Genomic DNA, 24043 nt, shown 5'->3' with positions numbered 1-24043 from the left:
AGCGATGTTCTGTCATGATAGATCTCAGCTACTCTTCCCATTCACAACGCTAGATGGCGCCAGATATCATTGAAGCAATGTTCTGTCATGACAGATCTCAGCTTCTCTCAGGTTTAACCAGTTTGCATTTTTTTTATTGCAATGTTTTTCCTTATTCAGATTTGTTTCAAGACTCCAGTTACAGTTAGACTTCACTTTGATAGTTAATGCAGTTATTGCAATTTTGTTGTATTTTCACAATAGTTTATTTACATTTCAAAAACCAGAAGCCATTCATTTACGAATGTGATTGCACTTTAGTTTACATATTTATATGTTCAGATATTAAGATTTGAATGAGGCAAAATAACATGCTTTTCTCTCAAATATATTGTTATAATCATTTGTTTCGGAAGCACTGTAATTATTTTATGTATAAAAATTAATCTGGTGTTCAAAAAGTCTTTTTGCAAACTTGCGTCTTGAAAAAGAGAGGGTCGTCTTATAATGAGGGCTGTCTTATATTCGGGCCAATACTTTATAATTTATTAATAATCTATTTACATATTATTTATAATTGATTCTGCATGTTTTCCTCAAGTTTTAAGTTTCTGATGTTAAATTGAGTGATTTATTGGCTGATGAAAACTTGCAGTAAATAAATAAAAAAAATTTAAAAAAAGTTGCTATTTTGGTCAAAAGCTTACAGCATATGATATGTTAAATATTGCTATTGATCCTGAAAATATAGGTAATTATCTCTGCATTTGTGGATTTTTGTGCATCTAGTGTAAAATCTGAGACTTTTATAGCCAGTTCTAGTTGTGTTATATAAAAAATAATTAATCGGGATTTTATAAGGGAACGACTTTGAATTTTTGATGCCGCTGCTCATGGAGACTCATATATGGCTAAGTATAGGTAGGTGCCTATTTTGGTTTTAGGTCGGTAGCAGCTTTGGTTTTGTAAATATTTGAATTTGAAGTTTTTGAAACTAGGCCGCCTACGAATTGGCCCCGTTTCCCGTGTCATGTCAATAGGTTATGAAATCTATGATTTAAAAAAAAAAAAAAAAAAAAAAACATTGGACCCATGTTGTGCATCAAAGGGTTGCAGGTTTTTTTTTTGTTTTGTTTTGTTTTTTAAACACCTCGGCTTGTTACTGTACATTGATCTCTATGGAGGTACGTGAAGTGCTGAGTACTTTTTGAGGTCGTGCTCGGTGTACGTTTGAGAACCAATGCTTTAATCAATTTAGATTAAAAACTGTTGTGACCTCCATTAGTGCAGGTAACCTATACCGCAGTCGTACACCTACTGGTGCTACCTGGTGATTTAAAAATGGAAGAGAGAGAGCGAGGATGTTTGCAAGGGCGGTGTGGTGAGCTTTATAATAGAAGGTGGGGGTACTGTGATTCTGAGCGAAAATAAGAATCTACAGAGGAGACAAGTTGTCAGGCTTGTATGAAGTGTCTTTTCTTGAATTACACTGACGCGCAGTCCGTCGGGAAAAATAACTCAACGGCCCAGCCACTTTGCAGATGCATCTTTGTGAGAGCATCCATTTAATGGTGATGCCAATTGGAAGCTAACGAGGCGGAGCTCATTTCTCCTGTTTTGTCTCCTCCGACCTCGGAAGTCAGATTCCTCGAGCAGCTGACGCGCTCCTTCTCCTCGTCTGCACACAGACTCGCGGTGTTTCATAACAAGCCCGTTTACTTGGAGAGAGAGAGAGAACAGCTCTGACGCCGTTTCTAGCGGGCATCTTGCTTCTTGTTTGCGGAGTGGAATTTGCGGTCCGCAGCGCAAAAAAAGGAATAATCGGACGTTTTAAGTTATCCTGGAAGTTGCAACCTGACAGGGGAACATGGGAATTTGCGGCTGCTTGACGGTGAATGGGAAATGCCTCGTCGTCCTCGGACTTAAATTGTTATTGCTCGTACCTGCCGGAGTTCCGATCAGAAGCGGCGATTCGGTTTTAAAGGACAGCATTACTGTGCGACAAGGGGACAGCGCCGTGTTAAAGTAAGTCTGTGACCCGAAGCTATTATCTTACTGCTTATTATGATCGCCTGCATTGTGGATGGCGGCTGTCATGTGCTGTCACAGCATGCGCTAGCAGTGACAGCACACCGCACGCGCTTAGAGTTAGAAATGATATACATACCATATACAAATGCAGCTTACGTGTTTAATATGAATGATAGCGTTACGTGCACCTGGAAAGTTCTGGCACAAAGGACAGAACTCGGTGTTCGTGTGCCCCTTGTTCATTGCCCTTGAATGTTATTGATGACTTGCTTGATGTCTTGGTGAGGATGCAAGGAGATGCTGAAATGCACAAACTAGCATCAGCACGGGTGGTCTTGATAAAATACACACAAATGGTTTCCTTGATTCAAAAGGAGTATTATAAGTAATGGCAGCAGTTTTCAAATGAAAGGGTGCTGTAGTTCAATGTTATGTACTGATTTTCCATTGGTATCCTGTTACACTTACCACAGTATATGAAAAATGATGTTTTCAGTGCTATGCTATTTTCAGTGACAGCAATCCATTTGCTGTCATTGTACATATTTTATTCACCCTTCACCTATGATTCATGGGATATGGAATCAATTACAATGTTATGGGTTGGCTGTTATGTAGCATACTGTTAAAAAAAAAAAAAAAAAAAAAACACAGTTTAAAGAAATCTACACATCACAGTCCTAATGTCAGATGTTTGTAATATGACAAAAATAACAAGTTAAGACATTTAGTATTTCTATTTTGAACTGTTCATAATTCCCTCAAGCTTTACTAATGCCCCAGTTCCAGTTTGAAGAATTCAGCCCAAACGTATGGAGCCACCACTATGCTCAGGGGTGGACAGGAACCAAAAATGGCCCGAGCGTTTCTGTTCTGCCCACCTTGTATGTGTGTATATATACTACAGTATACACACACACACATATATATTTATATATATGTAACCGTGTCGGGCAAGGCAAGCCCCTTGGTAACAAATAAAACACAGGTCTTGCAAAAAGCAATGAACCAGAAGCAGAGGAGGTGGCAACAATTAGCAATTTATTGTGTTTTAGTGTATTTTAACAATAAAAAAAAAATGAAATAAAACACACGCTTTAATTAAACTCCTTACAATCTGTCAGTGAATATTTAGAAAAAACAAAAACAACTAGGCCTGCAAGCAGGACTGAACGGGCCCTCGCAATCTAGCGCAACTCGGACGTCACGCAACTCGGACTGTGTGCAGGTCAGGGTGGTGGCAGATCCTCCTCTCTAATCATCTCATTAGAACCTAACATGCACGAAAGTCGCCTATTTACATTACCACACCCAAGAGATAAAAAACCCTATTGGAGAGAGTACTACAAAAAAGGAGCAACTACTGAGCTGTGCAGCCAAGCCCTTATTCAAAACCAAATTAATCTTCTAACTGGGCCAATTCAACCAAGTGTGCCAAATATTGTGGCTCTATGAGCTGCCTGAGTCTCTGAAAAAAAATATTTCCTTTAAATGGCGAACAAAGGGTCGTCACGGCAACAGATAGAGACACGTGGACATGTGCCGTAAATAAGTATTTTAATAGGTCTTGAAAATACAATGACCAACCTGAAAAGAACTGGACATGTATTGGAAAAACGAGTGACTTTCTATTGCCACTAGTTGGCGCTGTAGGGTTGATGCAAATGACCCCTACAAGGCCCTTCAGGGTATGACTCTCAACAAGCACGGGAAGTTTGGCGCAGATATGTTGTATATCTGCCGAGTTATGACTGTTCAAAGTTTTTGGAGAGAAAAATTGATGACAGTCATTTTCACTTTGCTGTTTGGACCCCTCCGCTTCAACGAAACTTCAATATTCTTCATCAGGCACCTGAAGACAGGTCTTAAGGCTTCCCTTATGCAGGTTTGAGGTAGATTGATTTTTTCCCTTTAGAGGAGGAGTGTGTCCAGTAAAAAAGGGCATTTCCTGTTCCCACTAGGAGGCGCCAGGCACAAATGGTAAATTTTCAATCCAGTCCTGCTCAGGCTGGTATACCTCACACACATGCCAGATTTAAAATAGATTGAAGGTTGTATGAGGGAGTTATCAGTCATTTTCCGAATTTGGTGTTTTGGCGAAAAAATGGCCGACTTCGGCACCCCGCCCATGTCAGGCCCGTGAATGAAAACACACCATTTTGATAACTTAAGATTTCATATGCCTCATGAACAGTCTCGCCAATTTTGAGAATGATCAAACTAATTCCCTAGGTGCCAAGGTGTAAAATGTGCACACTGTAAATCGATAAAAATTTCACATTCAATCCAAAATACCCGATTTCCTGTTGGGTTTGGAATACGCATGCAAGAGACTTTTTGGAGCAGTTTTGTACAAGGTATCGACTCTCCAAATTTCATCCCTCTACGTTGAAAAAACCTAAATGGAGAGGCTTTTTTGAAAATTTCAAGGGGGCGCCACTGAGCCATTTTGTTACATGTTTTCGTAACGTTGCAAGATTATTGAACGTTATGCAAAGCCACATGTATGTCCAAATTTTTGTGAGTTTTCGTGCATGTTCAAGCCTCCAAATGTAAACTCCTACTGTGAACCGATAAAAATTTCACATTCGATCCAAAATACCCGATTTCCTGTTGGATTTGGAATACGGGTGCAAGAGACTTTTTGGAGCAGTTTTGCACAAGGTATCGACTCCCCAAATTTCATCACTCTATGTTAAAAAAACCTAATAGGAAACGCCTTTTTGAAAAATTCAAGGGGGCGCCACTGAGGCATTTTGTTACATTTTTTCGTAACATTGCAAGATTATCGAACGTTATCCAAAGCCGCATGTATGTGCAAATTTTTACGAGTTTTTGTGCATATTCAAGCCTCCAAATGTAAACTCCTACTGTGAACCCATGAAAATGTCACATTCGATCCAAAATACCCGATTTCCTGTTGGATTTGGAATACGGGTGCAAGAGACTTTTTGGAGCAGTTTTGCATAAGGTATCTACTCCCCAAATTTCCTTGCTCTATGTTGAAAAAACCCAATAGGAAAGGCCTTTTTTAAAACTTCTTTCTGTCGCCACTAGTTGGCACTGTAGAGTTGATGCAAATGACCCCTACAAGAACCTTCAGGGTATGACTCTCAACAAACACGGGAAGTTTGGCGCAGATATGTTGTATATCTGCCGTGTTATGACTGTTCAAAGTTTTTTGCGTGACAAATTGTTGACGTTCATTTTCACTTTCCTGTTTGGACCCCTCCGCCTCAACGAAACCTCAATATTTTTCATCAGGCACCTGAACACAGGTCTTAAGGCTCCCCTGATGCAGGTTTGAGGTCAACAGATTTTTTTCCCTTGGAGGAGGAACCTGTCTCGTAAAAAAAGGCATTTCCTGTTCTCACTAGGGGGCGCTAGACCTAATGGGTAATATTTCAATGCACTCGTGTTAAGGGTGGGATACCACACATACATGCCAAATATGAAAAAGATTGAACGTTGTGTCAAGGAACTATTAGTCATTTACTGAATTTGTCATTTTGCCGAAAAAATGGTCGACTTTGGCACCACGCCCAGGTCAGACCCGTGAAAGAAATGTTGTATATCTGCTGAGTTATGACTGTCAAAGTTTTTTGCGAGACAAATTGTTGACGGTCTTTTTCACTTTCCTGTTTGGACCCCTCCGCTTCAACGAAACTTCAATATTTTTCATCAGGCACCTGAACACAGGTCTTAAGGCTCCCCTGATGCAGGTTTAAGGTCAAGAGATTTTTTTCCCTTGAAAGAGGAACCTGTCTCGTAAAAAAAGGCATTTCCCTGTTCTCACTAGGAGGCGCTAGGCCTAATGGGTAATATTTCAATGTACTTGTGTTAAGGGTGGGATACCGCACATACATGCCATATATGAAAAAGATTGAACGTTGTGTCAAGGAACTATTAGTCATTTACTGAATTTGTCATTTTGACGAAAAAATGGCCGACTTTGGCACCACGCCCAGGGCAGACCCGTGAATGAAAACGCACCATTTTCAAAACTTAAGATCTCATATGTCTCCTGAACAGTCTCACCAATTTTGAAGATGATCCAACTAACTCCCTAGACAAAAAGGTCTCAAATGTGCACCCTGTAAATCGATAAAAATTTCATATTCGATCCAAAATAACCGATTTCCTGTTGGGTTTGGAATATGGGTGCCAATGCTTTTTTGGAGCAGTTTTGGACAAGGTATAGACTCCCCAAATGTCATTGCTCTACGCTGACAGACCCTAATGTTATAGGCCAATTTTAAAATATCAAGGGGGCGCCACTGAGCCATTTTGTTAGATTTTTTTGCAACGTTGCAAAATTATCTAAATTTACAATTTTCGTATGTGCAAATTTTGGTGACTTTTCGTGCATGTTCAGGCCTCCAAATTGGCCGTTTTCATTTGCCATGAAAAAAAATAAAAATAAAAAAATAATAATACTCCTTTGCAAAACAATAGGGCCTTCGCACGCTTAGTGCTCGGGCCCTAATAATAGTAATAATCCTTTGCAAAACAATAGGGCCTTCGCACGCTTAGTGCTCGGGCGCTAAAAATCACAGCACCGCAAACAAGCCCAATCTGAGAGCTCAATTTGAAAGGGAAGCGTAGTCAAACACAGGGAAAAAGGAACTCATTTGAATAACCTCGACCGAAAAAAGAAGCTTGATTAAACAGAAGTTGACAAACTCCTCACTCCAGGTGGTCACTTATACAAAGCCAGCTCCGCTCTAAAGCTGGATCTCAGAAGGTCTCATGTCTTCACGGTCAAACGGCAAATAACCTGGCTCATGCACAGGTGCTGAGCATGAGCTAATTTATAGTGCCTGCTGGAGGAGTGGCAGTCAATTGAGCATGATGCGTTTGGGACTGTGGGAAAATTGGGCACCCCAACCTTCCACCTTATTGCACCCCCCCCCCCCCCCCCAAAAGAAATTGGTGTCCCACCCAGGGGTCGCGTTAACTGAATATTTTCCGTCGTTGACCGGTTTTTTAAAACAGTGACGGAAAAAACTGAAGTCCATCTGTCATTTTGACAGGCTGCAATTCACACCTCAGACCACAGGGTGGCGAGTGAGCATATTAATTAGCTATTGTCTCTCTTGATGCATGACGTCGTTGGCCTTACTCGGAAAAATGTCAAGGCAACTGAGTGTTTGCCTGGCACGGCCAGACTGTTCTCCCTGTATTTTTCAAACACTGAGAGAAAAGTCTGGGACACAGCCTCTCGAGTAGGTACAAAATCAATCGACAAATCAGATTTGTTTATTTGCGTGACGTGTTCTTCACGAGCAACGTCACTCTTGCGCGCCAAAAGTCGTCTCTACAACAACACGGATGGCGAACGGGAGAGCCGAGAATATGTTCCAATCCGCGGTAAATTCAGTTTTAAATGAGCTAAAACACATCGACATGAGTCATTGACAACAGTCTGTCTCGCACTAGCCATGTTGAATAAACTCCGTTCTCCTCGTATGTTTACTTCCGCGCGCAAGTCCCTCGTCCTGCCCTCGTCGCTTTGCTAACGGCACGTCTGCCCGTCGCTGATTGGTGCACTCCGCTGTCTGTTTGCTCCTTGTTAAGCTTGTTCGGACAGAATATTAATTAAAAATGAATGAAAACTAAATACTATTGAATATGTCATTATTATCATTTTAAAAATGTAAGTGATGGGTAAAAATAGATTATGACTGCATTTTTATGACACTGTCAGTCAAAATGACAGACAACAAAAAAGTGTAGCGCAACCTCTGGTCCCACCGATTCGCAAAATACTTATGACCAGGGAAGAAAGATGTCACTACCTGAGCTGCTATAGTGCCCTGAATCCGAGAGGCAGCAGCCCCATTCCCCTCACTGTGGATGGATACAGGAATGTGATGAGGATTAGAGTGCTTGACGGCAGTTTTGCGAGTGGATTTTCTTGGGGCAGGACCAGCACTCTCAGATGTGACTCGAGCAACATGGGTGTCTGTACGATGGAACGGTCTTGACTATCAGGCTCTGTGGGTGTGGATGATACACTGGCCGCTTCCCTGACCAGCAACAGAGCTTCAGCACCCAACTCTTCCTCCTCCTCCTCATCATCATCAAGGTCACAGGGGTGATTGACGGTTTCACCATCAGGCCAAACAGCCTGGTCCACTTCTGCAGCGGGAAGGACAGGTTTCAGGGCAGTTCGGTGTACTTGCCTCACCTGATGGCGCCTATCCGCTGGGGCAATGGAGTAGACCACACCGCCTGGACCAGGAGCCTTCACCACCTTGTAGATGATTGAACTGTAGGCATCTTGAATTTTTCTGCTGCCGACACCTACATCACGCAGATACACCTGTTGACCTTCCTTTAATGCTTCACACAGGGGCTTGCTGTCATGTATCTCTTTCCTTTGTTGGGCTGCAGACTTCAATCGGTGCTGGGCGACACCCATGGCCAAGTTTAAGCGTCGTCGATGCTCTGCTACCCAGTCGGACACTCTCCCTGTTTCCAGTGCTGGTATGTTCCCTAAAAGAAAGTCAACAGGTAAGTTTGGCTCTTGTCCGAACATGAGCAGATGGGGTGACTTGCCAGTTGACTGATGAGAGGTGGCATTGTAATGAAAAACCAACTGTGAAAGGTGATTGGGCCAGTTCCTCTTCTCTTCAGGCGGAAGGGTGAGCAGCAGATTATGCAGGGTACGGTTGAACCTTTCATATTTGCCGTTGCCCTCAGGGTAATAGGGTGTGGTGCGGCTCTTCTCGATGCCATACAGTGTACACAGCTGTTGGACTAAAGCACTCTCAAAGTTTCTTCCTTGGTCGGAGTGTATTCGTGCTGGGACGCCAAAACGATAGAACCACTCTCTGACCAATGTCTTTGCCACTGTGGGGGCTTTCTGATCACGGGTGGGCACCGCCTGCGTGAACTTTGAGAAGACGTCATAATCATTACCAACTCACGTCCATTCTGGGTTGGTTCCAGCAGTGTAAAATCAATTGCGAGCACTTGATTTGGTCTGGCTGCCATTAGATGCCCCAGGGGAGCATAGATTTTGGGCTGGGTGCTTTTGGCTACTGCACAGCGCTCACAGTTCTGACACCATTCCTTAATGGTGTGATCCATCCCCGGCCAATAGCAACGTTGCCTCACCACCTCTGTTGTCCGTTGGATCCCTTGATGGCCATGGTTCTGGTGTAGCTCCCGCAGCAACTCTTCCTGCAGGCTCTCCGGTAACAGCAGCTGGAAGACCTCTTCCCTACCATCTGGCCTCAGCAAGCGACGATACAGCAGCCCCTCCCTCTGCACAATCCGCTGCCACTGCTTCATGACACCCCGTGCAAGGGGAGTCAACTTCTCCTGCTCCGCCCGACTTGGCACTCTTCGCTGGCTCCAGTTGTTAAGGAAGGCCGCAATGGAAGGGTCCGATTGCTGTAGGATGCGCAAATCCTGTAAGGCTGCGGGATGGAAGGGCAGTGATGGCTGACTGTGTGGCCTCTGGTAGCTACTGACCCACGTGCTCTTCGAGGGACTCAGCAAGCCGAGTGCCAGGTAGGTAGCGCTCTAGCTGGCTCTTAACTGGACAGGCACTGTGTTGTCTGGAAAGAGCATCTGCATTCTTATTAATACGGCCTGGACGGTACCTTACTGTGCAGTCAAAGATTGACAGTTCGGCAATCCAGCGCTGCTCCATCACTCCGAGTTTGGCCGTTTCCAAGTGGCTCAGTGTTGGCGGTCCACACAATGCAGTGATGGCCCCAGAGGTAATCTTTAAACTTCTCTGCCATTGCTCACTACATGGCAGCCATTTCCAATTTCATGGAGCTGTAGTTTTTCTCAGCATGATGGAGACTTCGACTGGCATAGGCCACAGGCCTTACTTTTCCTCCCTGCTCTTGTGAGAGGACTGCTCCAAATCCCCAGTGGCTGGCATCTACTTCAAGAATAAAGGGCAGAGAAAAGTCAGCAAAAGCAAGGATAGGTGCACTTACTAGACGAGACTTCAGTTTCTAGAAGCTCCTCTCGAATTCCTCTGACCAGGCATCACCCAGCTTGAGCCTGGGTCTCTGTCTCCCCAGCCTGTTGGAGCCAGACAGCTCTGCGACCACTCAGTGGAGGGGGGCAGCCAGCTTCGCAAATCCATCCACAAATCTTCGGTAATAGCTGGCGAAGCCAATAAAAGACCGTAGCTCTGTCACCGTAGTAGGGTGGGGCCAGTTTGAAACTGCGGATATCTTTTGAGGGTCTGTTGACACACCTTCCCTGGAAATGCGATGTCCTAAATATTGTACTTCCTTTTTAAAGAACTCGCATTTTTCCAACTTTACTTTTAGTCTCTTCTACTTCAGCCGGCTTAATATAACTTCTAGTCATTTTAAATGTTCATCGACGGTAGAAGAGAAAACTATAATGTCATCTAAGTAAAGCAACAATGACTGCCCGTGCTGTGTGCCAAACATCCGCTCCATGAGTCTCTGGAAAGTTCCAGGCGCATTACACAGTCCAAAGGGCATTCGATTAAATTTGAATAACCCAAATGGGGTGGAGAAAGCACTTCTTGCAATCCTGAGGCTAAACTCACTACCTCCACTGGGCTTACTAAGGCCAAGGGACAACGAGATTTTAACGTAACAGGAAATGCACTGACATTTACTACTGGTACATAAGCAGTCCTTCGGACGACATTTACCAAGGAGGGCGCCACCAACAGCCCAGAAGGAAGATTAAAACCATTGCCCAAGGGCTCAGCGAAAGTAGCTCCCGAAGAGGAGGCCAACATGGAGCAAGTGACTGCCACCATTTTAGTACTGCTAGGGGGAATTACAACCGATCGGTGACCACAAACTTTTAACAAAGCGCTTTTTGGACTTTTTACCTCAGCCTTTTGGCATAACTGAAAAGCAGGTAACCAGGGAGTCAGGGTGCCCAATATGGATGTGTTAAGCAAATGTGTACCATACTGGTGAAAAAGTTGCTCATACACTGCTTTTATCACATTCATGCCTATTATACCTGGCACTGAGGTTGTTTTGGCCTGTCCTTGTGGCTCTTTAACTACTAAAATTCCCCTTCTTGGGATTACTTTCCCACCCACTTCTATATCAGGCTCAAGATAACCCAGATATGGAATAGCTAACCCATTAGCAGCCCTCAATGCTAACCAATGGCATGGCTTTAATTTATTTTGGAAATGCTTCCTGAAGAAGGACTCAGAAATACTTGAAACCATTGCCCCGGTATCTAAAAGGCACTGAATGGGAACACCAGCCAATTTAACAGTCACTTGTGGACAAGGAGCTATAAAATGCAATTTCCTCATTTACCATGGGACCTAATGAGCCTGACCCCTGCCCTACTGTCTGGCTCATGACAATAGGGGGCGGTAGTTTTCTGATGGCCGCGTGCTAGTGGTTGCTACAAGCTGGGCAGACTGAACAGATTTTGGCCTAGGCCGAAAACAGGTTTTACAGTGGCGCGCGATATGGCCTGGTTGCTGACAGCGGTAGCAAACCTCAGAATCTGGGTGTGAAAGCTGCGGTGAGGGTGACTGCATAGCGGCCAGGGCCTGTGTAATCTGTGCTAGCTGTTCCTGTTGCTTTTGTACTAGATCAGTGAGGGCTGCTAACTGGGTAGCAGTATCAGTAGGACACCTGCTTGGTAATGGTAAGCTGGCACTTTGAGTAGTACATAATGTAGGCACAGAATGGAAACTCTCAACACCTCCCTCACGTTCCCAATTAACCCTTTAACACCTAAGCCTATTTTGGCCGAATTTGCATGCATTTGATGTTGCCTTTATATTTCAAAGAAAAAATTGTTCACAATAGCCAAGTTGGGTCCCTTTTTTCAGGACACCTTGAACTTCATTTCCAAACTGTTGTTTTCTTCACTGACCAATAATAATCCACATTTTGGACCCAAAAAGACAAAAAAATCCCAAAACATTTTTTCAAAATTTGTAATGTTGATGTCCCATTGACAACCAAACATGCTTGACCAACAGTTTTGAAGCTTGATAATATTTATTCAACTTGTTAGGATAAACATTCAACAGAAAAAAATAAGATTGAATAGTTTTATGTTTGTCTATTCAACACAAACAGCGGGTATGGTCATAGGCGTTTTTGGCCTTTGCACATACTATGGTCAAAACAGGGTATATACAGTGCAAAATAGTGAGAAAGTATATATATATATATATATATCATCTAACAAAAAGGGTTTGGAGGATATCTCTTTGTGAAGTTAGGTATTATATCCATCACCTTATCTAAAGTATACGTACATGCAATCAAGCTTCCCGAACACACATCTATATAAAAATTGAAAAGATTATAGTGAAGAAAAAATACATATAACATTGAAAAAAAATATTTTCAAAAATATTGACAAGTAGTTCTTTTCTAGTAGTTCTAGTTTTTTCCGCATGCGACCCAATAAAGTTTTTTTTTTTTTTGCGCAATCAATAAAGCTTCTGCTTGACCAGGTCACGGAGCTGCGTCACACACAACGTCACACAGCCTACTCTTTCGCCGTTTCCGCGCTGCTGTCACTTCTTTTCGCCGAGACGCCGACTCATCCCAGGAAAACAACGACAAATACGGGTCATCTTCATCCTTGAGTTAATGAAATAATGCATTAGCTTGCGCTAAGTTTAGTTTTAGATTCATTCTTTGCGTTTCAAAGTCGCTCGCTCAAACCAACAGGTGTTGTGCACAACACAGGCCGTTGCTTGTTTCGCATGCCTCCTTTTCCTTAGTTGGGGCCTCGCTCGGAAATTTATTAAAAATGTTCACATTTGGTACGTCCTTCTTGACATCACAACGGCTCTTGGGATATGTAGACTTTTGTGCTGCTTTCGGTTTTGAAAAAAGACAAGAAATGATGGAAATAAGGAGATAGATACATGGTACATGCAGCGTTTTAATGCATATTTATGAGTGCAATAAAACTATAAAACTCAAATGACATTATCTCCCGTTTTTCTTGGTCGATTGACTTCAAATAAAAACTGGTGTGGACATCAACCTCCGCACTTTCAAATGAGACCAACCACCGGCAGGTGGGTGACGTAAATACAGCGTGACGAAGCTTCAAAGACGACATGCGTAAACGCGTCGCTGCCGACACGTTCAGTGTTAAATGGTTAATAGCCGCCGCACGAACATCCAGTAATGTACAACTTGGGTCTTCGCGAACTAACCGTTTTAGCTCTCTTCCTAAACTAACATTAAGCACATTTTCTTTTTTTTTTTTTTTTTTTTTTTTTTTTAAACCTGTCCTGTTCAGCTGTTTGACACAGAGAATGGAAGTCTAAGTGCCCGGATTCTGAACAGTTTTAATGTTTCACATTGAGAGTCTGACATACTCCCATTGTGATCATTCAAAATACCTTTTTATTATGACAAAGCAGCGAACAGGAAGGGATTATGGGGGGACAGAAGAAAAGAAATACAAGAGAAGAAGGAAAAGAAACACATACACAAACAACAACTAGAAATACATTGAACATCTAAACTAGTTACTAATATGCTGGTGCTATCGTCAGCGAGATGTATTTCCGGTTTACACCATGTGGGGGCCTATTGGCCAGTGAAAGAGGCGAATGGGGGCGGGGGTGTCTATAAGCTAAGTGATTGAAAGGGGTAGAGTGTACACAAATCAGTTCTGTGATCTAGAACCCAGTAATCGTGTGAATCTCTTATGAGTGTAAGCCCGTTGACGACCAACCCTACGCCGCCGCATCGCCAATCCCGGCACCGGGACCCCCAACCAGAGCATGCCCTACCACATCCAGCAGCACGCAGGCCCCACCGGGCGCGCGACAGCCACGCAAACGGGCGGAGAAGCCGCGCGGGCGCCAACCCAGGGCCACGGCCCCCACCCAGCCAGCCCGGGGAGGGAGGGCGGGCGGGGGGCCATGCGCAGCCCATCCCTCATCCCGCATTAAAATAGGAGAGCTTGGCTTGGGGCAGTGGGACCGCAGCATGGAGCTTCTGCCCAGCCGCCCGTCCCACCGCCCTTTGCCAGAGCCCTCCTGTGGAGTATGATGTGTGGTGCATTTAAAAAAGGTGCAGAGATGGCGGGGCCTGTGGTGAGGAGGCAGCCGTGAGGTGCCCCCACCCCCAACAGGTCCCAACCATCCCACAACCTTGGTGTGTGGTGCATTAAAAACAGGGGGGAGCCAGGCCGGGACTGTAAAGCCCCGTCCCAACTCTCCCCGGAGAAATGTATGAGCATGTAAGTGCCAGGGTGAAAAATATTTACAGTGCCGAAGTGAGAAGTGCGTGAGTTAAGAGGCAGGCTCCCGCGGGCGTGGCCCCGTCCACCAGAACCACCGGCCGCAGGGCGGAAGAGGCGTCAGGGCCCCGATCAATCTCCGCCCCAGACCACCCACGGCGCCTCCGCGACCGCCCCCCCCCCCCACCCACCGAGCACCCACCCCGCACTCCGAGCAGGCGCCACACCAAGCGCCGGCGACCAGGGGAGGTCCACCCCACCGGCAAGGGACAGCAAGCCTCACCCAAGGCCCCGCGGGCCCCAAGAGGCCCCGCCAACGACCCCGCCGGCCGGGGGGCAGCAGCGGCCGCCGCGGCCCAGGGAGGCGGACAGGGCCGGAAGCAGACCAAGGGGACGGAAGCGCGCCCCCCACAACCCACCCCCGGGCCATGAGGGGCGCGCGGCATGACACCAGAGGGCACCTCCCTGGCACCCGGTACAGGGAGACGCGGCTCCGGCCGGGCGGACCTGGGAGGGAACCATGGCTGCCACATGCACCCCCCGGCCCCCACCCCAACTCCACCCCACCCCGGCCGGCCGGGGAAGGGCCGCGGCCCCGGACCGGCACCCGCGCGGCCCCCCGCCCCGCCCACGACACCAGCGCGCGCCCGACGGGACCCCCGCACAGCCAGACGCAACCAGACAAGCCCCGGCCGAAAATCCCGGGGGCCAAGACCGGCGACGGGACGGCCCAGGGCAGGACGCCAACAAACTCCACCTGTAAAGCTGACAGAAGAAGAGGTTTATCAAACACCATTAGATGTATGCCAAGGACCGGTGAAGTGTATTATTTACGCATAGTTCCTTAATTGTTCCAAGTCTGATAATATATAGGGTGTTCCAAAAAAAAAGTTGCATATGTTCCCCAGCAGCTGGAAACCAAATTGTCTATGAGTATCCTTGTAAAATAAGCCCATTGACCGACTAAACTGTGAAGGAAGAAAATTTATTTATTACATGCTGTTGGGAGTGTATAAAACAGTTCGGATTTAAACATGTTGTCAGGAATGCTGGGCAGGCAGGTGTGTGTGTGGACCCAAACGCAGGAAACAAAAATGCAAGGCAGGAGGCAGATGGCAATGAACTCAAAAAACGTTTTAATGATATCTAACAAAAACACAAAGTACAAACAAAACCACTGGGGATCAACGGGCAAGAATCAAACAAAACTTACTTTAATCAGAGGGACTGGTACACGAGGGCTTGGAACGGACTTGAAGTTTGGCAGAGACGGACATAGACATAGACAATGACGCAGCAAGGAGTGAACAGAAAATGGGAGCTTATATACACACAAGCAGACAAGGGATAACGAGACAACAAGGAACAGGTGAGCACAGGAGGATAGTCTAGAAGAAGGCACATCAGGTGAAATCAATGGGCAATCACAGGGACAAGTCACACTAGGAGAAAACAAACACAAAACCTAACAGTACCCCCCCTCAAGGGACGGATCCCAGACGTCCTGAAGAAACAAAAAGTCCGAAGGTTGCTCGGGGGAGGGAGCAACACCAGCCCGTCAGGGCCAGTCAGGCGGGCGTCCAGGACACCAGGCATGGGTTGACCGCAAGGGTCGATCTGGAGGGCGTCCAGGGCGCCAGACGTTGGGCGACTGCACGGGCCGATCAGGAGGGCGTCCCAGACGAGGCAGTGCTCGGTCCTTCATGCCGCCAAGCCGTGGCAAGAAGCGGGGAGCAGCATCGTCGGGGCGAGGGCCAGGAACTTCGGCGTCTGCTGGCGGGACAGCAGCGGTGTCGTCTGCTGGCGGCACAGCAGCGGTGTCGTCTGCTGGCGGCACAGCAGCGGTGTCGTCTGCTGGCGGGACAGCAGCGGTGTCGTCTGCTGGCGGGACAGCAGCGGAGTCGTCTGCTGGCGGGACAGCAGCGGAGTCGCAGGAGACTGCTGGCAGGACAGCAGCGGAGTCGCAGGAGACTGCTGGCGGGACAGCAGCGGAGTCGCAGGAGACTGCTGGCGGGACAGCAGCGGAGTCGCAGGAGACTGCTGGCGGGACAGCAGCGGAGTCGCAGGAGACTGCTGGCGGGACAGCAGCGGAGTCGCAGGAGACTGCTGGCGGGACAGCAGCGGAGTCGCAGGAGACTGCTGGCGGGACAGCAGCGGAGTCGCAGGAGACTGCTGGCGGGACAGCAGCGGAGTCGCAGGAGACTGCTGGCGGAACAGCAGCGGAGTCGCAGGAGTCTGCTGGCGGAACAGCAGCGGAGTCGCAGGAGTCTGCTGGCGGAACAGCAGCGGAGTCGCAGGAGTCTGCTGGCGGAACAGCAGCGGAGTCGCAGGAGTCTGCTGGCGGAACAGCAGCGGAGTCGCAGGAGTCTGCTGGCGGAACAGCAGCGGAGTCGCAGGAGACTGCTGGCGGAACAGCAGCGGAGTCGCAGGAGACTGCTGGCGGAACAGCAGCGGAGTCGCAGGAGAAAACAGAAGCGGTCGGCGCGGGAGGCACTCGACTGCGGGGAGCCGGCGCGGGCGGCACTCGACTGCGGGGAGCCGGCGCGGGCGGCACTCGACTGCGGGGAGCCGGCGCGGGCGGCACTCGACTGCGGGGAGCCGGCGCGGGCGGCACTCGACTGCGGGGAGCCGGCGCGGGCGGCACTCGACTGCGGGGAGCCGGCGCGGGCGGCACTCGACTGCGGGGAGCCGGCGCGGGCAGCGGACTGCGGGGAGCCGGCGCGGGAGGAACTTGACTGCGGGGAGCCGGCGCGGGAGGAACTTGACTGCGGGGAGCCGGCGCGGGAGGAACTTGACTGCGGGGAGCCGGCGCGGGAGGAACTTGACTGCGGGGAGCCGGCGCGGGCCCGTGACGTCGGCGTGTACGAGCACGCTGAGGCTTCCGTACGGTGTACGATGGCAGACTGTGTGGAACATTACATGGTGGGATTGAAGGAGGGGTGAAGGAACTACGGCCCTTACCTGGACGCCCCCGCTGGCCACCACGCGGAGGTCCAGTGTAGATGGCCAAACGGGAACCCAGGTAAGGGTCCAGAGAAAAAGGCTGGGAAGGGGACGTGGAATGACTGAGGCGTGACAAAAACTGAGAGGGCGAAGAATAGGGCATGGAATAAAAATCTGGGTTGGAGTCGGTGTCAGAAAGAAAATCATATGAATTGCTATATTCTTCGAAATCAGAAAAATCTGAATCTAAAAAAACGTGGCGAGGCAGAACATAATCGGGGGAACGGGCAGATGGTCGTCGGCGTGCACGCCGGTATCGGATTTTTCCCGCTGGGTCCACAATAGGCTGCGTCATTCTGTCAGGAATGCTGGGCAGGCAGGTGTGTGTGTGGACCCAAACGCAGGAAACAAAAATGCAAGGCAGGAGGCAGATGGCAATGAACTCAAAAAACGTTTTAATGATATCTAACAAAAACACAAAGTACAAACAAAACCACTGGGGATCAACTGGCAAGAATCAAACAAAACTTACTTTAATCAGAGGGACTGGTACACGAGGGCTTGGAACGGACTTGAAGTTTGGCAGAGACGGACATAGACATAGACAATGACGCAGCAAGGAGTGAACAGAAAATGGGAGCTTATATACACACAAGCAGACAAGGGATAACGAGACAACAAGGAACAGGTGAGCACAGGAGGATAGTCTAGAAGAAGGCACATCAGGTGAAATCAATGGGCAATCACAGGGACAAGTCACACTAGGAGAAAACAAACACAAAACCTAACACATGTCCTGTTTCCAGCTGCAGAAGGATGCATACAACTTCCCTGGACACCCCGCATACATCAATTTATGTGTACATTTTTATTATTTTTGTGGCATTCCTTCGCAGTTGAGAGAGAATCCTTATTCTATGTTCATCATTCTTGCGACCGTTTCCCACTGTTGTTCGTATTTGTCCATTTTATTTGTCTGTTTGGCAGATATTTTCTCTAATGTTATATTTTCACATTGCATATTTTCAACAAATTGATCCCGTAGTAACACAGGCGAATTTGTAACCCTATATGGAGCACTGGCAACCACTTTTTCCATTACACAAAACAGTGCATGTGAGAACTCTTGTAATGTTTCACCCTCTAATTGCTTTCTAGAAAAAGTCTTCCTGTAGCAAAATATAAGGTTTTTGACAACCATAAAGTTCTTTTAAAATAGTGAACACAGTCTCTGGATCCTCACGTTCGGCAACAGTTCTGTATTTGATTTCATCCCGCGCTTCGCCCTCCAAATGATCAAAAATAAACCCAGGCTGGTCTACTGGCCCAACATGTCTTACATGCATGCTAGCACGGATCTCCTCGACCCAGTCATCAATCCCAATACCGTGCGTTCCTCGGAAGATGGGGCACTTCCTCTCTCGAGGCAGGTAGATGATGCGGTCAAGGGTCAAGGTGTGCTATGCTCGTCCACCTCTACTCGGTCCTGCTTGGGCTGCATCTCGCTCTTGTTTCAGCTGGACTCACTCAGCCTCCAACTCGCGGACTCGTTCCCACAGCTGCTGCAGTTCCTCTGCCATGGCCAGGATCGGGGTGGAAACCGGAACTCAACGTGCCGCCAAAAGCCAGGGGTCTCGAGCGGTGTCCCATGGCGTGCCAACTACTGTTTAATGAAGTTCCCTATACTACCACTATCGACTCTCAAATCGTGCGAATAAAAAATAAATTGCGTTCTATCCTTAAATAAAGCCACACTCTGCTTTGTTTGCCAGGTCCTGCCAACAACGCCACTTTGTAACTGTGTCGGGCAAGGCAAGCCCCTTGGTAACAAATAAAACACAGGTCTGGCAAAAAGCAATGAACCAGAAGCAGAGGACGTGGCAACAATGAACAATTTATTGTGTTTTAGTGTATTTTAACAATCAAAAAAAAAAAAAAAAACACACGCTTTAATTAAACTCCTAAAATATGTCAGTGAATATTTAGGGAAAAGAAACAAAAATCACAGCACCGCAAACAACCCGAATCAGAGAGCTCAATTTGAAAGGGAAGCGTAATCAAACACAGGGAAAAGGGAACTCAATTAAACAACCTCGACCGAAAAGAGAAGCTTGATTAAACAGCAGTTGACAAACTCCTCACTCCAGGTGGTCACTTATACAAAGCCAGCTCCGCTCTAAAGCTGGATCTCAGTAGGTCTCATGTCTTCACGGTCAAACGGCAAACAACCTGACTCATGCACAGGTGCTGAGCATGAGCTAATTTATAGTGCCTGCTGGAGGAGTGGCAGTCAATTGAGCATGATGAGTTTGGGACTGTGGGAAAATTGGACACCCCAACTTTCCACCTTATTACATATATGTATGTGTATATATATATAGCTGCCTCAATTCTTCGTGGCATAGATTCAACAAGGTGCTGGAAGCATTCCTCAGACAGTTTGGTCCATATTGACATGATGGCATCACACAATTGGTGCAGATTTGTCAGCTGCACATCCATGATGTGAATCTCCCGTTCCACCACATCCCAAAGATGCTCTATTGGATTGAGATCTCATTGTCATGTTCAAGAAATCAGTCTGAGATGATTCCAGCTATATGACATGGCACATTATCCTGCTGAAAGCAGCCATCAGAAGTTGGGTACATTGTGGTCATAAAGGGAAGGACATGGTCAGCAACAATACTCAGGTAGGCTGTGGCGTTCCAACGATGCTCACTTGGTACCAAGGGGACCAAAGAGTGTCAAGAAAATATTCCCCACACCATTACACCACCACCAGCAGCCTGAACTGTTAATACAAGGCATGATGGATCCATGCTTTCATGTTGTTGACGCCAAATTCTGACCCTACCATCCGAATGTCGCAGCAGAAATCGAGACTCATCAGACCAGGCAACGTTTTTCCAATCTTCTATTGTCCAATTTCGATGAGCTTGTGCAAATTGTAGCCTCAGTTTCCTGTTCTTAGCTGAAAGGAGTGGCACCCGGCGTGGTCGTCTGCTGCTTTAGCCCATCTGCCTCAAAGTTCGACGTACTGTGCGTTCAGAGATGCTCTTTTGCCTACCTTGGTTGTAACGGGTGGTTATTTGAGTCACTGTTGCCTTTCTATCAGCTCAAACCAGTCTGGCCATTCCCCTCTGACCTCTGGCATCAACAAGGCATTTTCGCCCACAGAACCGCCGCTCACTGGATATTTTGTCTTTTTCGGACCATTCTCTGTAAACCCTAGAGATGGTTGTGTGTGCAGATCCCAGTAGATCAGCAGTTTCTGAAATACTCAGACCAGCCCTTCTGGCACCAACAACCATGCCACGTTCAAAGTCACTCAAATCACCTTTCTTCCCCATACTGATGCTCGGTTTGAACTGCAGGAGATTGTCTTAAACCATGTCTACATGCCTAAATGCACTGAGTTGCCGCCATGTGATTGGCTTATTAGAAAATAAGTGTTAACGAGCAGTTGAACAGGTGTACCTAATAAAGTGGCCAGTGAGTGTATATACAGTATATATACTGTAAATGGCGGAAAACAGACAAGACTGAAAAAGAAATTTCTGCTCTGGCACTCCATATATATATATATATATATATAAATTATATAAAATAAATAAATAAAAATATATATAAAATAAAAATAACAGTTATTCCAAATATCGCTGCATCGACCTGTAGGCTCTTCGTCACGTCTGTGCACTTCCCTCTCATTCAATTCTGTCTGATTTGTGCGAGATATTGTATTGGACTAACAAATACTGGACCAACAAATGGGTCGCATGCCACGACCGATAAACTTATTTTATTGTTATTAAACAGCGTCACCGGCCCAAAAATGTGTGTCGGCCCACCGGGAAGTGCCTTGCACGACCATTGGCCAGTCCACCTCTGACTATGCTTCGTGTAGGTATGGTGTGCTTTGTGGTGAGGAGCAGTGCAGGGTTGCCAAATCAGAAAGAGGGTCTCCAGCACAATCACATTGTGCAACGTGCTTAGTTGTAGAAGTACAACTTCCCATTCAAGATAAGATGCTCGTATCTTATCGAGTAAACAAATCTGTTAACAGTGCGGGACATTATGAGTGAACCTTTGCTCTTTTGAGGATAACCAATATGGGATATGTACAGTGGGGCAAATAAGTATTTAGTCAACCACCAATTGTGCAAGTTATCCTGCTTTAAAAGATTAGAGAGGCCTGTAATTGTCAACATGGGTAAACCTCAACCATGAGAGACAGAATGTGGGAAAAAAAAAAAAAAAACAGAAAATCACATTGTTTGATTTTTAAAGAATTTATTTGCAAATCATGGTGGAAAATAAGTATTTGTTCAATACCAAAGTTAATCTCAGTACTTTGCTATGTACCCTTTGTTGGCAATAACAGAGGCCAAACGTTTTCTGTAACTCTTCACGAGCTTTTTTACACACTGTTGCTGGTATTTTGGCCCATTCCTCCATGCAGATCTCCTCTAGAGCAGTCATGTTTAGGGGTTGTCGTTGGGCAATACAGACTTTCAACTCCCTCTGCAGATTTTCTATGGGGCTGAGATCTGGAAACTGGCTAGGCCACTCCAGGAATGCTTCTTTCGAAGCCACTCCTTTGTTGCCTTGGCTGTGTGTTTGGGATCATTGTCATGCTGAAAGACCCAGCCACGTCTCATGTTCAATGCCCTTGCTGATGGAAGAAGATTTTCACTCAAAATCTCTCGATACATGGCCCCATTCATTCTTTCCTTTACACAGATCAGTCGTCCTGGTCCCTTTGCAGAAAAACAGCCCCAAAGCATGATGTTTCCACCCCCATGCTTCACAGTGGGTATGGTGCAATTCAGTATTCTTTTTCCTCCAAACAAGAGAACCTGTGTTTCTACCAAAAAGTTCTATTTTGGTTTCATCTGATCGTAACACATTCTCCCAGTCCTCTTCTGGATCATTCAGATGCTCTCTAGCGAACCGCAGACGGGCCTGGATGTGTACTTTCTTCAGCAGGGGGACATGTCTGGCAGTGCAGGATTTGAGTCCCTGGCTGCGCATTGTGTTACTGATAGTAGCCTTTGTTACTGTGGTCCCAGCTCTCTGTAGGTCATTCACAGGTCCCCCTGTGTGGTTCTGGGATTTTTGCTCCCCGTTGTTGTTATCATTTTGACACAACAGGGTGAGGAGGGAGTTGAAAGTCTGTGTTGCACAATGACAGCCCCAAAACATCACTGCTCTAGAGGAGATGTGCATGGATGAATGGGCCAAAATACCATCAACAGTGTGTGAAAAGCTTGTGAAGAGTTACAGAAAACGTTTAGCCTCTGTTATTGCCAACAAAGGGTACATAACAAAGTATTGAGATGAACTTTTGGTATTGACCAAATACTTATTTTCCACCATGATTTGCAGATAAATTCTTTAAAAATTAAACAATGTGATTTTCTGTTTTTTTTTTCTTCTTCTCCACATTCTGTGTCTAAAGGTTGAGGTTTACCCATGTTGACAATCACAGGCCTCTCTAATATTTTCAAGTGGGAAAACTTGCACAATTAGTGGTTGACTAAATACTTTTTTGCCCCACTGTAGTTCTTCTAACAAAAGCTTAAAACAATAGTATTATTTTCATTTCAATAAACACAATAATTGATTAGAACAACCAAGGGTGGATCAGTAGATACAAATCACTTTTGTTACCAGAGAAGGGTCATCAGACTCTAATCAGCATAACTTTTCTGAGCATTGAGGTCCCGTTCACACTCGCTAAACCACAGGGTTAGATTGCTTCAATTAGCATCTTGAGTGTTTGCTGGGCAGGGTGCCTCTGGTTTGTCGGACAGTGGACCACTCAGGCAGGCAATCGGGCGGACAACCTTTTTACATATGAACTGTATACTGAAGCTTGTGTTTGCTGTGACAAAACAGCTGTTTGAGCTGCTGTGGAAAGTTCTTTGGTCATTGTGTGCTTCAACATAATAAAATGTGAACCTTGACAACTGAATGTTGGACTTGTCAAGACAAAGTAAAGGGGCATGATGGGATTCATCACAGATGTTTTAGCACTCAATTTTCTAAAATGTAGACAGTCTGGTTTAGCTACAGTTCTGGATGCTAGTCTTAGTTTCATCCCACATGGTCCTCTCATCATTTTTACACTAACCCAGGAGTTAACAAGTCTGGGATTGTAAATATTCAATATGCTCATTGCAGCTATCCAGAGTGAAACCCCAATTCACACTGAGGCTGCTTAATTGCTTGTTTGAGTGGTCTATTGTTTGACAAAGCAAAGTTGCTAGTTTGGTATCGGGGTCATTTGACACCTTTCTGGTATTTCTTTATAGCCAAAAAAACCTGGGACTTCCAGAGTTAATGACTGTATTTTGTATGAAACATCAAAAATGCATGTGTGTTCATAGAAATCCCCCTAAAAGAACAACAGTGAGAATACTTTTAAGATCCGAGTCTGAAAAATAATTCAATTGTGATTAGAGTAAAAAGCTGAACCAAATCCATCAGCAAAATGTCCATTGTAGAATTGACTCCGAGTTGATTTTATACCTTCTCAGAGTTTGAATTGGCTTTACTGTGGTCATCTTTCTCTTGACATAAGCACTGATACTTTTTTGTAAAACTAAAAACAACAAAGCATTGTGGTAATAATATGAAATACATCAAACTTCAATTTGAATAACAAATGGTAGTACAGCTTGCAAGCAATGAAATAACGTAACTACATTTGACCACAAATGCAAACAAAATGAAACAGACAGAATATAACTTACAAGCGATGTTTGCCTAAGGCACAAACAATGTGGTGAAATGGCAAGAACTGCTATGGTACAGTGGCTGCAGACGTTAGCTCGTCCATTTAGCGCTCTCTAGTCGCAATGAGCTCGCTTTGACA

At 46.0% G+C, this 24043-nt stretch overlaps 1 protein-coding gene across 1 annotated transcript in view; it reads left to right on the top strand.

Moving 5' to 3' along the window:
- Window positions 1-1416: 1416 nt before the first annotated feature.
- The window catches only part of opcml (opioid binding protein/cell adhesion molecule-like), a 119287-nt gene continuing 96660 nt past the window's right edge, over window positions 1417-24043 (top strand). Inside the window, exon 1 of the mRNA XM_057820229.1 lies at window positions 1417-2004. Within this exon, the coding sequence (XP_057676212.1) occupies window positions 1847-2004 (158 nt within the window). The 5' untranslated portion in view covers window positions 1417-1846. The remainder of the gene's footprint in view (window positions 2005-24043) is intronic.

The sequence above is a fragment of the Corythoichthys intestinalis genome, chromosome 18 (assembly GCF_030265065.1).
Source record: "Corythoichthys intestinalis isolate RoL2023-P3 chromosome 18, ASM3026506v1, whole genome shotgun sequence".
Taxonomy (NCBI): domain Eukaryota; kingdom Metazoa; phylum Chordata; class Actinopteri; order Syngnathiformes; family Syngnathidae; genus Corythoichthys; species Corythoichthys intestinalis.
Note: the sequence above shows the minus strand (reverse complement) of the source record. Positions and strands in the feature narration are given on the sequence as shown.